A 13179-nucleotide genomic window follows, 5' to 3' on the forward strand; every position below is an offset into this window, starting at 1 on the left:
ACCGTCATGTCTTCCATTAAGTTATGTGCTAAAATGTTAGCTGAAACCATCATGTCTTCCATTAAGTTATGTGCTAAAATGTTAGCTGAAACTATCATGTCTTCTATTAAATTATGTGCTAAAATGTTAGCTGAAAACATCATGTCTTTCATTAAGTTATGTGCAAAAATGTTAGCTGAAACCATCATGTCTTCTTTTAAGTTATGTGCTAAAATGTTAGCTGAAAACATCATGTCTTTCATTAAGTTATGTGCTAAATTGTTAGCTGAAACCATCATGCAGCATGTCTTCCATTAAGTTATGAGCTAAAATGTTAACTGAAACCGTCAGGTCTTCCATTAAGTTATGTGCTAAAATGTTAGCTGAAAACATCATGTCTTCCATTATGTTATGTGCTAAAATGTTAGCTGAAACCATCATGTCTTCCATTAAGTTATGTGCTAAAATGTTAGCTGAAACAATCATGTCTTCTGTTAAGTTAAGTGCTAAAATTTTAGTTGAAACCATCATGTCTTCCATTAAGTTATGTGCTAAAATGTTGGCTGAAACCATCATGTCTTCTATTAAGTTATGTGCTAAAATGTTAGCTGAAACAATCATGTCTTCTATTAAGTTATGTGCTAAAATATTAGCAGAAAACATGTCTTCCATTAATTTATGTGATAAAATGTTAGCTGAAACCATGATGACTACCATTAAGTTATGTGCTAAAATGTTAGCTGAAAACATTGTGTCTTCTATCAAATTATATGCTAAAATATTAGCTGAAACAATCATGTCTTCTATTAAGTTATGTGCTAAAATGTTAGTTGAAACCATCATGTCTTCTATTAAGTTATGCGCTAAAATGTTAGCTGAAAACATCATGTCTTCCATTAAGTTATGTGCTAAAATGTTAGCTGAAACAATCATGTCTTCTATTAAGTTAAGTGCTCAAACGTTAGCTGAAACCATCATGTCTTCCATTAAGTTATGTGCTAAAATGTTAGCTGAAACTATCATGTCTTCTATTAAATTATGTGCTAAAATGTTAGCTGAAAACATCATGTCTTTCATTAAGTTATGTGCAAAAATGTTAGCTGAAACCATCATGTCTTCTTTTAAGTTATGTGCTAAAATGTTAGCTGAAAACATCATGTCTTTCATTAAGTTATGTGCTAAATTGTTAGCTGAAACCATCATGCAGCATGTCTTCCATTAAGTTATGTGCTAAAATGTTAACTGAAACAGTCATGTCTTCCATTAAGTTATGTGCTAAAATGTTAGCTGAAAACATCATGTCTTCCATTATGTTATGTGCTAAAATGTTAGCTGAAACCATCATGTCTTCTATTAAATTATGTGCTAAAATGTTAGCTGAAAACATCATGTCTTTCATTAAGTTATGTGCAAAAATGTTAGCTGAAACCATCATGTCTTCTTTTAAGTTATGTGGTAAAATGTTAGCTGAAACCATCATGTCTTCTTTTAAGTTATGTGCTAAAATGTTGGCTGAAACCATCATGTCTTTCATTGAGTTGTGTGCTAAAATGTTAGATGAAAACATCATGTCTTCCATTAGGTTATGTGCAAAAATGTTAGCTGAAACCATCATGTCTTCTTTTAAGTTATGTGCTAAAATGTTAGCTGAAAACATCATGTCTTTCATTAAGTTATGTGCAAAAATGTTAGCTGAAACCATCATGTCTTCTTTTAAGTTATGTGCTAAAATGTTAGCTGAAAACATCATGTCTTTCATTAAGTTATGTGCTAAAATGTTGGCTGAAACCATCATGTCTTCTTTTAAGTTATGTGCTAAAATGTTGGCTGAAACCATAATGTCTTCTATTAAGTTATGTACTAAAATGTTAGCTGAAAACATCATGTCTTCCATTAAGTTATGTGCTAAAATTTTAGCTGAAACCATCATGTCTTCCATTAAGTTATGTGCTAAAATGTTAGCTGAAAACATTGTGTCTTCCATTAAGTTATGTGCTAAAATGTTAGCTGAAAACATCATGTCTTCCATTAGGTTATGTGCTAAATTGTTGGCTGAAACCATCATGTCTTCCATTAAGTTATGTGCTAAAATGTTGGCTGAAACCATCATGTCTTCCATTAAGTTATGTGCTAAAATGTTGGCTGAAACAATCATGTCTTCTATTAAGTTATGTGCTAAAATGTTAGCTGAAAATATCATGTCTTCCATTAAGTTATGTGCTAAAATGTTAGCTGAAACAATCATGTCTTCTATTAAGTTAAGTGCTAAAATTTTAGTTGAAACCATCATGTCTTCCATTAAGTCATGTGCTAAAATGTTAGCTGAAACAATCATGTCTTCTGTTAAGTTAAGTGCTAAAATTTTAGTTGAAACCATCATGTCTTCCATTAAGTTATGTGCTAAAATGTTAGTTGAAACCATCATGTCTTCTATTAAGTTATGTGCTAAAATGTTGGCTGAAACAATCATGTCTTCTATTAAGTTATGTGCTAAAATGTTAGCTGAAAACATCATGTCTTCCATTAAGTTATGTGCTAAAATGTTAGCTGAAACAATCATGTCTTCTATTAAGTTAAGTGCTAAAATTTTAGTTGAAACCATCATGTCTTCCATTAAGTCATGTGCTAAAATGTTAGCTGAAACAATCATGTCTTCTGTTAAGTTAAGTGCTAAAATTTTAGTTGAAACCATCATGTCTTCTATTAAGTTATGTGCTAAAATGTTAGCTGAAACCATCATGTCTTCCATTATGTGCTAAAATGTTAGTTGAAACCATCATGTCTTCTATTAAGTTATGTGCTAAAATGTTAGCTGAAACAATCATGTCTTCTATTAAGTTATGTGCTAAAATGTTAGCTGAAAACATCATGTCTTCCATTAAGTTATGTGCTAAAATGTTAGCTGAAACAATCATGTCTTCTGTTAAGTTAAGTGCTAAAATTTTAGTTGAAACCATCATGTCTCCTATTAAGTTGTGTGCTAAAATGTTGGCTGAAACCATCATGTCTTCTTTTAAGTTATGTGCTAAAATGTTAGCTGAAATAATCATGTCTTCCATTAAGTTATGTGCTAAAATATTAGCTAAGCCATCATGTCTTCTATTAAGTTATGTGCTAAAATGTTAGCTGAAACAATCATGTCTTCTATTAAGTTATGTGCTAAAATGTTAGCTGAAAACATCATGTCTTCCATTAAGTTATGTGCTAAAATGTTAGTTGAAACCATCATGTCTTCTATTAAGTTATGTGCTAAAATGTTAGCTGAAACCATCATGTCTTCTATTAAGTTATGTGCTAAAATGTTAGTTGAAACCATCATGTCTTCTGTTAAGTTATGTGCTAAAATGTTAGTTGAAACCATCATGTCTTCCAGTAAGTTATGTGCTAAAATGTTAGCTGAAACAATCATGTCTTCTGTTAAGTTAAGTGCTAAAATTTTAGTTGAAACCATCATGTCTTCCATTAAGTTATGTGCTAAAATGTTGGCTGAAACCATCATGTCTTCTGTTAAGTTAAGTGCTAAAATTTTAGTTGAAACCATCATGTCTTCCATTAAGTTATGTGCTAAAATGTTGGCTGAAACCATCATGTCTTCTATTAAGTTATGTGCTAAAATGTTAGCTGAAACCATCATGTCTTCTATTATGTGCTAAAATATTAGTTGAAACCATCATGTCTTCTATTAAGTTATGTGCTAAAATGTTAGCTGAAACAATCATGTCTTCTATTAAGTTATGTGCTAAAATGTTAGCTGAAAACATCATGTCTTCCATTAAGTTATGTGCTAAAATGTTAGCTGAAACAATCATGTCTTCTGTTAAGTTAAGTGCTAAAATTTTAGTTGAAACCATCATGTCTTCTATTAAGTTGTGTGCTAAAATGTTGGCTGAAACCATCATGTGTTCTATTAAGTTATGTGCTAAAATATTAGCTGAAATAATCATGTCTTCCATTAAGTTATGTGCTAAAATATTAGCTAAGACATCATGTCTTCCATTAGGTTATGTGCTAAAATGTTAGTTGAAACCATCATGTCTTCTATTAAGTTATGTGCTAAAATGTTAGCTGAAACCATCATGTCTTCTATTAAGTTATGTGCTAAAATGTTAGCTGAAACCATCATGTCTTCTATTAAGTTATGTGCTAAAATGTTAGTTGAAACCATCATGTCTTCTGTTAAGTTAAGTGCTAAAATTTTAGTTGAAACCATCATGTCTCCTATTAAGTTGTGTGCTAAAATGTTGGCTGAAACCATCATGTCTTCTATTAAGTTATGTGCTAAAATGTTAGCTGAAATAATCATGTCTTCCATTAAGTTATGTGCTAAAATATTAGCTAAGCCATCATGTCTTCTATTAAGTTATGTGCTAAAATGTTAGCTGAAACAATCATGTCTTCCATTAATTTATGTGCTAAAATTTTAGCTGAAACCATCATGTCTTCCATTAAGTTATGTGCTAAAATGTTAGCTGAAAACATCGTGTCTTCCATTAAGTTATGTGCTAAAATGTTAGCTGAAAACATCATGTCTTCCATTAGGTTATGTGCTAAATTGTTGGCTGAAACCATCATGTCTTCCATTAAGTTATGTGCTAAAATGTTGGCTGAAACCATCATGTCTTCTATTAAGTTATGTGCTAAAATGTCAGCTGAAAACATCATGTCTTCCATTAAGTTATGTGCTAAAATGTTAGCTGAAACAATCATGTCTTCTATTAAGTTAAGTGCTAAAATTTTAGTTGAAACCATCATGTCTTCCATTAAGTCATGTGCTAAAATGTTAGCTGAAACAATCATGTCTTCTGTTAAGTTAAGTGCTAAAATTTTAGTTGAAACCATCATGTCTTCCATTAAGTTATGTGCTAAAATGTTAGTTGAAACCATCATGTCTTCTATTAAGTTATGTGCTAAAATGTTAGCTGAAACCATCATGTCTTCCATTATGTGCTAAAATGTTAGTTGAAACCATCATGTCTTCTATTAAGTTATGTGCTAAAATGTTGGCTGAAACAATCATGTCTTCTATTAAGTTATGTGCTAAAATGTTAGCTGAAAACATCATGTCTTCCATTAAGTTATGTGCTAAAATGTTAGCTGGTCTTCTGTTAAGTTAAGTGCTAAAATTTTAGTTGAAACCATCATGTCTCCTATTAAGTTGTGTGCTAAAATGTTGGCTGAAACCATCATGTCTTCTATTAAGTTATGTGCTAAAATGTTAGCTGAAATAATCATGTCTTCCATTAAGTTATGTGCTAAAATATTAGCTAAGCCATCATGTCTTCTATTAAGTTATGTGCTAAAATGTTAGCTGAAACAATCATGTCTTCTATTAAGTTATGTGCTAAAATGTTAGCTGAAAACATCATGTCTTCCATTAAGTTATGTGCTAAAATGTTAGTTGAAACCATCATGTCTTCTATTAAGTTATGTGCTAAAATGTTAGCTGAAACCATCATGTCTTCTATTAAGTTATGTGCTAAAATGTTAGTTGAAACCATCATGTCTTCTGTTATGTGCTAAAATGTTAGTTGAAACCATCATGTCTTCCATTAAGTTATGTGCTAAAATGTTAGCTTAAACAATCATGTCTTCTGTTAAGTTAAGTGCTAAAATTTTAGTTGAAACCATCATGTCTTCCATTAAGTTATGTGCTAAAATGTTGGCTGAAACCATCATGTCTTCTATTAAGTTATGTGCATAAATGTTAGCTGAAACCATCATGTCTTCTATTATGTGCTAAAATATTAGTTGAAACCATCATGTCTTCTATTAAGTTATGTGCTAAAATGTTAGCTGAAACAATCATGTCTTCTATTAAGTTATGTGCTAAAATGTTAGCTGAAAACATCATGTCTTCCATTAAGTTATGTGCTAAAATGTTAGCTGAAACAATCATGTCTTCTGTTAAGTTAAGTGCTAAAATTTTAGTTGAAACCATCATGTCTTCTATTAAGTTGTGTGCTAAAATGTTGGCTGAAACCATCATGTCTTCTATTAAGTTATGTGCTAAAATATTAGCTGAAATAATCATGTCTTCCATTAAGTTATGTGCTAAAATATTAGCTAAGACATCATGTCTTCCATTAAGTTATGTGCTAAAATGTTAGTTGAAACCATCATGTCTTCTATTAAGTTATGTGCTAAAATGTTAGCTGAAACCATCATGTCTTCTATTAAGTTATGTGCTAAAATGTTAGCTGAAACCATCATGTCTTCTATTAAGTTATGTACTAAAATGTTAGCTGAAAACATCATGTCTTCTATTAAGTTATGTGCTAAAATGTTAGTTGAAACCATCATGTCTTCTGTTAAGTTATGTGCTAAAATGTTAGCTGAAACAATCATGTCTTCTGTTAAGTTAAGTGCTAAAATTTTAGTTGAAACCATCATGTCTTCCATTAAGTTGTATTTAATAAAACATATAAAAGATAATGACATTTCATACCCGTTTCAGCGCTTTCTTGGTGGGCGGAGCTTCCTGCCGGAAGAGACGACACAGCGGTCTCACCTTCTTGAAGCCTGTCAGACTTTGGTGCACTTTCTCCTTCCTCTTGCTGTGGATGATTAAGACTTCAGGATGTGTCCAACAATAGAATATAACACACAGTGCTACCTCTTAAGCCCTTTCAAAAAAGGTCAGACAGAGATTGAATATTAAAGGAAAACTGGAGGAAATACTTATTTGGACATTTAGTAAAGTTCTCAGCAAGCTAATATTAATAGTATAAATATTATTGTCATAGAGTCGTGACATGCAGTGACATAAATGCTGCAGAAAGAGTGTGCAGGTGCACCTAATGTTGTGACAGGGTGAATCTATATAATGTTTATGAAGTTCATTTTCAACCAAAAAAGTTTCTGTATGGAGCGAACTTTCAACAAAAATGTGTGTATACAGGGGAAACTTCTGACAAAAATGTTTGTACACGGATCAAACTTCCGACAAAATGTTTGTATATATATATATATATATATATATATATATATATATATATAAATATATATATAGCAAACTTCCGACAAAATGTTTTTATATACATAGCAACCTTCCGACAAAATGTTTGTATATATATATAGCAAACTTTCCACAAAAATGTCTCTATACGGAGCAAACTTTCAACAAAAATATTTGTATACAGGGGAAAATTCAGACAACAATTTTTTGTATACAAAGCAAACATCCGACAAAAATGTTTGTAAACAGAGCAGGCGTACGTCACAAATGTTGTATACAGAGCAAACTTCCGACAAAAATATTTGTATACAGAGCAAACTTCCAACAAAAATGTTTGTATACAGAGCAAACTTCCAACAAAAATGTTTGTATACAGAGCAAACGTCCGACAAAAATGTTTGTATACAGAGCCAGCTTCCGACCAAAATGTTTTTATACAGCGCAACTTCTGACAAAAATGTTTGTATACAGATCAACCTTCCGACAAAAATGTTTGTATACCGAGCAAATGTTCGACAAAAATGTTTGCGTACGGAGGAAACGTCTGACAAAAACGTTTTTGTGCAGAGCAAACTTACGATAAAAATGTTTGCATACAAAGTAAACTTCATAACAAAAATGTTTGTACACAGAGCAAACTTCTGACAAAAATGTTTGTATACAGGGCAAACTTCCGACAAAAATGTTTTTATACAGCGCAACTTCTGACAAAAATGTTTGTATGCAGCACAAACTTCCGATAAAAAATGTTTGTACACGTAGCAAACATCCGACAAAAATGTTTGTATGCAGAGCAAACTTCAAACAAAAATGTTTGTATACCGAGCAAACTTCCGACAAAAATGTTTGTATACAGAGCAAACGTTCGACAAAAATGTATGAATGCAGCCCAAACTTCCGACAAAAATGTTTGAATGCAATGCAGACTTCCGACAAACATTTTTGTCTACAGAGCAAACTTCCAACAAAAATGTTTGTATACAGATCAACCTTCCGACAAAAATGTTTGTATACCGAGCAAATGTTCGACAAAAATGTTTGCGTACGGAGGAAACGTCTGACAAAAACGTTTGTGTGCAGAGCAAACTTACAATAAAAATGTTTACATACAAAGTAAACTTCATAACAAAAATGTTTGTACACAGAGCAAACTTCTGACAAAAATGTTTGTATACAGGACAAACTTCCGACAAAAATGTTTTTATACAGCGCAACTTCTGACAAAAATGTTTGTATGCAGCACAAACTTCCGATAAAAAATGTTTGTACACGTAGCAAACATCTGACAAAAATGTTTGTATGCAGAGCAAACTTCAGACAAAAATGTTTGTATGCAGAGCAAACTTCAAACAAAAATGTTTGTATACCGAGCAAACTTCCGACAAAAATATTTGTATACAGAGCAAACTTCTGACAAAACTGATTGTATACAGATCAACCTTCCGACAAAAATGTTTGTATACCGAGCAAATGTTCGACAAAAATGTTTGCGTACGGAGGAAACGTCTGACAAAAACGTTTGTGTGCAGAGCAAACTTACGATAAAAATGTTTGCACACAAAGTAAACTTCATAACAAAAATGTTTGTACACAGAGCAAACTTCTGACAAAAATGTTTGTATACAGGGCAAACTTCCGACAAAAATGTTTTTATACAGCGCAACTTCTGTCAAAAATGTTTGTATGCAGCACAAACTTCCGATAAAAAATGTTTGTACATGTAGCAAACATCTGACAAAAATGTTTGTATGCAGAACAAACTTCAGACAAAAATGTTTATATGCAGAGCAAACTTCAAACAAAAATGTTTGTATACCGAGCAAACTTCCGACAAAAATGTTTGTATACAGAGCAAAATTCCGACAAAAATGTTTGTATACAGAGCAAACGTTCGACAAAAATGTATGAATGCAGCCCAAACTTCCGACAAAAATGTTTGAATGCAATGCAGACTTCCGACAAACATTTTTGTTTACAGAGCAAACTTCCAACAAAAATGTTTGTATACAGATCAACCTTCTGGCAAAAATGTTTGTATACCGAGCAAATGTTCGACAAAAATGTTTGCGTACGGAGGAAACGTCTGACAAAAACGTTTGTGTGCAGAGCAAACTTACGATAAAAATGTTTACATACAAAGTAAACTTCATAACAAAAATGTTTGTACACTGAACAAACTTCTGACAAAAATGTTTGTATACAACAAAAACTTCTGGGGCGGCATGGCGTAGTGGGTAGAGCGACCGGCCAGAAACCTGAGGGTTGCAGGTTCGCTTCCCACCAATTGACATCCAAAAAATCGCCACCGTTGTGTCCTTGGGCAGGACACTACACCCTTTGCCCCTGGTGCCGCTCACACTGGTGAATGAATGATGAATGAATGATAGGTGGTGGTCGGAGGGGCCGTAGGCGCAAACTGGCAGCCACGCTTCCGTCAGTCTACTCCAGGGCAGCTGTGGCTACTGATGTAGCTTACCACCACCAGGTGTGAATGAATGTTGAGTCATACCTCTCTGTGAGCGCTTTGAATGTTTAGAAAAGCGCGATATAAATCCAAGTTATTACTATTATTATTAAAAATATTTGTATACGAAACAAACGTTCGATAAAAATGTTTGAATGCAAGGCAAACTTCCAGCAAAAATGTTTGAATGCAACGCAAACTTCCGACAAACATTTTTGTATACAGAGCAAATTTCAGATAAAAATGTTTGTATTCAGATCAAACTTGAGACAAAAGTTTGTATGAAGTGCACATTTATGACAAAAATGTTTGTATACAAAGCAAATTTGAGACAAAAATGTTTGTATACAAAACAAAATTGAGACAAAAATGTTTGTGTTCAGAGCAAACTTCCAACAAAAAAGTTTGTATACAAAGCAAACGTTCGACAAAAATGTTTGTATACAAAGCAAACGTTCGACAAAAATGTTTGAATGCAATGCAAACTTCCGACAAAAATGTTTGAATATAACGCAAACTTCCGGCGAACATTTTTGTACACCGAGCAAACTTCAGACAAAATGTTTGTATAAAGAGGAAACTTCTGACTAAAATGTTTGCATACAGCGCAAACTTCCGACCACAATGTTTGCATACAGCACAAACTTCCGTCAAAAATGTTTGTATACAGAGCAAACTTGAAACAAAAATGTTTGTGTGCGGCGCAAACTTGAGACAAAAATGTTTGTGTGCAGCGCAAACGTCCGACAAAAATTTTCGTGTGCGGCGCAAACTTCAGACAAAAATGTTTGTGTGCAAAGCAAACCTCCGACAAAAATGTTTGTATGCAAAGCAAACCTCCGACAAAAATGTTTGTATGCAAAGCAAACCTCCTTCAAAAATGTTTGTATGCAAAGCAAACCTCCGACAAAAATGTTTGTATGCAAAGCAAACCTCCGACAAAAATGTTTGTATGCAAAGCAAACCTCCGACACAAATTTTTGTTTACAGCGCAAACTTGAGACAAAAATTTTTGTATACAGAGCAAACTTTAGACAAAAATGTTTGTATGCAGCGCAAACCTCCAACAAAATTGTTTGCACACAGTGCAAACTTCCTGCAAAAATGTTTGTATACAGAGCAAACTTCTGACAAAAATGTTTGCATACAGCGCAAACTTCAGTCAAAAATGTTTGCATACAGAGCAAACTTCCGACAAAAATGTTTGCATACAGCGCAATCTTCCTTCAAAAATGTTTGTATACAGAGCAATCTTCCTTCAAAAATGTTTGTATACAGAGCAAACTTCTAAGAAAAATGGGTGTGCAGAGCAAACGTCAGATAAAAATGTTTGTATACAGATCAAACTTCCGATAGAAATGTTTGTATACACCGCAAACTTGAGACAAAAAATGTTTGTATGCAGCACAAACTTCTGACAAAAATGTTTGTATCCAGAGCCAACTTCCGACTAAATGTTTGAATGCAACGCAAATTTACGACAAACATTTTTGTATACAGAGCAAACTTTCGACAAAAATGTTTGTATACAGATTAAACATCCGATGAAAATGTTTGCATACAACCCAAACTTCCATCAAAAATTTTTGTATACAGAGCCAACTTCTAAGAAAAATGGGTATTCAGAGCAAACGTCAGATAAAAATGTTTGTATACAGATCAAACTTCCGATAGAAATGTTTGTATACACCGCAAACTTGAGACACAAAATGTTTGTATGCAGCACAAACTTCTGACAATAATGTTTGTATACAGAGCCAACTTCCGACTAAATGTTTGTGTACAGAGCAAAATCCCGACAAAAATGTTTGTATGCAGAGCAAACTGTCGATCAAAATGTTTGTATACAGCGCAACTTCTGACAAAAATGTTTGTATGCAGCACACACATCCGAAATTTTTTTTTGTATACAGAGCAAATTTCCGACAAAAATGTTTGTATACCGAGCAAACTTCCGACAAAAATATTTGTATACAGAGCAAACTTCAGACAAAAATGTTTGCATGCAAAGCAAACGTTCGACAAAAATGTTTGTATACGGAGCCAACTTCCAACAAAATGTTTGTGTACAGAGCAAAATTCAGACAAAAATGTTTGTATGCAGAGCAAACCTTCGACAAAAATGTCTGTATACAGCACAAACTTCTGACAAAAAATTTTGTATACAGAGCAAACTTCCGACAAAAATGTTTGTATATAACACAAACTTCCGACAAAAATGTTTTTATACAACACAAACTTCCAACAAAAATGTTTGTATATGGAGCAAACGTCCTGACAAAAATGTTTGAATGCAACACAAACTTCCGACAAAAATGTTTGTATACAACACAAACTTCCAACAAAAATGGTTGTATACGGAGCAAACGTTCCGACAAAAATGTTTGAATGCAACACAAACTTCCGACAAAAATGTTTGGATGCAACGCAAACTTCCGACGAAAATGTTTGCATACAGCGCAAACTTCCGTCAAAAATGTTTGTATACAGAGCAAACTTCTAAGAAAATGGGTGTGCAGAGCAAACGTCAGATAAAAATGTTTGTATACAGATCAAACTTCCGATAGAAATGTTTGTACACACCGCAAACTTGAGACAAAAAATGTTTGTATGCAGCACAAACTTCTGACAAAAATGTTTGTATACAGAGCCAACTTCCGACTAAATGTTTGAATGCAACGCAAATTTCCGACAAACATTTTTGTATACAGAGCAAACTTTCGACAAAAATGTTTGTATACAGATTAAACGTCCGACGAAAATGTTTGCATACAGCCCAAATTTCCGTCAAAAATGTTTGTATACAGAGCAAACTTGAGAAAAAAATATTTGTATGCAGCGCAAACTTCCGACAAAAATGTTTGTATGCAAAGCAAACTTCCAACAAAAATGTTTGAATACAGAGCAAACTTCTGACAAAAATGTTTGCATACAGCGCAATCTTCCGACGAAAATGTTTGCATACAGTGCAAACTTCCGTCAAAAATGTTTGTATAATAGAGCAAACCTCAGACAAAAATGTTTGTATACAGCGCAAACTTCAGACAAAAATGTTTGTATGAAGCTCAAACCTCCATCAAAAATGTTTGTATACAAAGCAAACTTCCAACAAAAATGTTTGCATACAGCGCAAACTTCCGACAAAAATGTTTGCATACAGTGCAAACTTCCGTCAAAAATGTTTGTATACAGACCAAACTTGGGACAAAAAATGTTTGTATGCAGCGCAAACCTCCGACAAAAATGTCTGTATACGAAGCAAACGTTAGACAAAAATGTTTGAATGCAACGCAAACTTCCGACAAACATGTTTGTATACAGCCCAAACCTCTGACAAAAATGTTTGCCACAAATCTAAGAAAAAGAAAGCCTCTGGAATTTGAGGTACCACTGTACAATATATTTGTGTTCAGCTAACCTGCTCCTCTGTAGAGCGTGATGGCGACGATTTGTGAGCGGCCGGCTCGTCTTTGCTCAGGTCATCTGAAAAAAAAAAAGGTAAAATAAAAACTATTTTCATGCCACTATGATGCTTCAAGTAATCCCCAGAGGATTGAGTCAGGCCAAAAATCAGACCAGATTTGGCTGCAGAGCGTCTCCTTCGGCGACTGGAAGTCGGACCCATTTTCTCCAATGGTTTCATCTCCTCCTGCGCTACTTCTTCTGCCGCTTTGGAAGATCGTCCCCTGCGCGGCAACTTGGCCTTCACCTCTGCTTGTTCTTTTTCCTGAGGAGGACAACACATCTTCGTGAACATTTGTGGGACGTTCAACAAATACCA

At 33.6% G+C, this 13179-nt stretch overlaps 1 protein-coding gene across 2 annotated transcripts in view; it reads right to left on the reverse strand.

Moving 5' to 3' along the window:
- bod1l1 (biorientation of chromosomes in cell division 1-like 1) overlaps nt 1-13179 on the reverse strand; it is a 70657-nt gene that overhangs the window by 19284 nt on the left and 38194 nt on the right. For both annotated transcript variants that reach the window (XM_061891870.1, XM_061891869.1), the window contains exons 20-22: nt 12975-13125; nt 12817-12881; nt 6425-6533 (exon numbers count right to left, since the gene is read on the reverse strand). In XM_061891870.1, coding sequence (XP_061747854.1) covers nt 6425-6533; nt 12817-12881; nt 12975-13125 — 325 coding nt within the window. The remainder of the gene's footprint in view (nt 1-6424; nt 6534-12816; nt 12882-12974; nt 13126-13179) is intronic.

The sequence above is a fragment of the Nerophis ophidion genome, linkage group LG29 (assembly GCF_033978795.1).
Source record: "Nerophis ophidion isolate RoL-2023_Sa linkage group LG29, RoL_Noph_v1.0, whole genome shotgun sequence".
Classification (NCBI taxonomy): domain Eukaryota; kingdom Metazoa; phylum Chordata; class Actinopteri; order Syngnathiformes; family Syngnathidae; genus Nerophis; species Nerophis ophidion.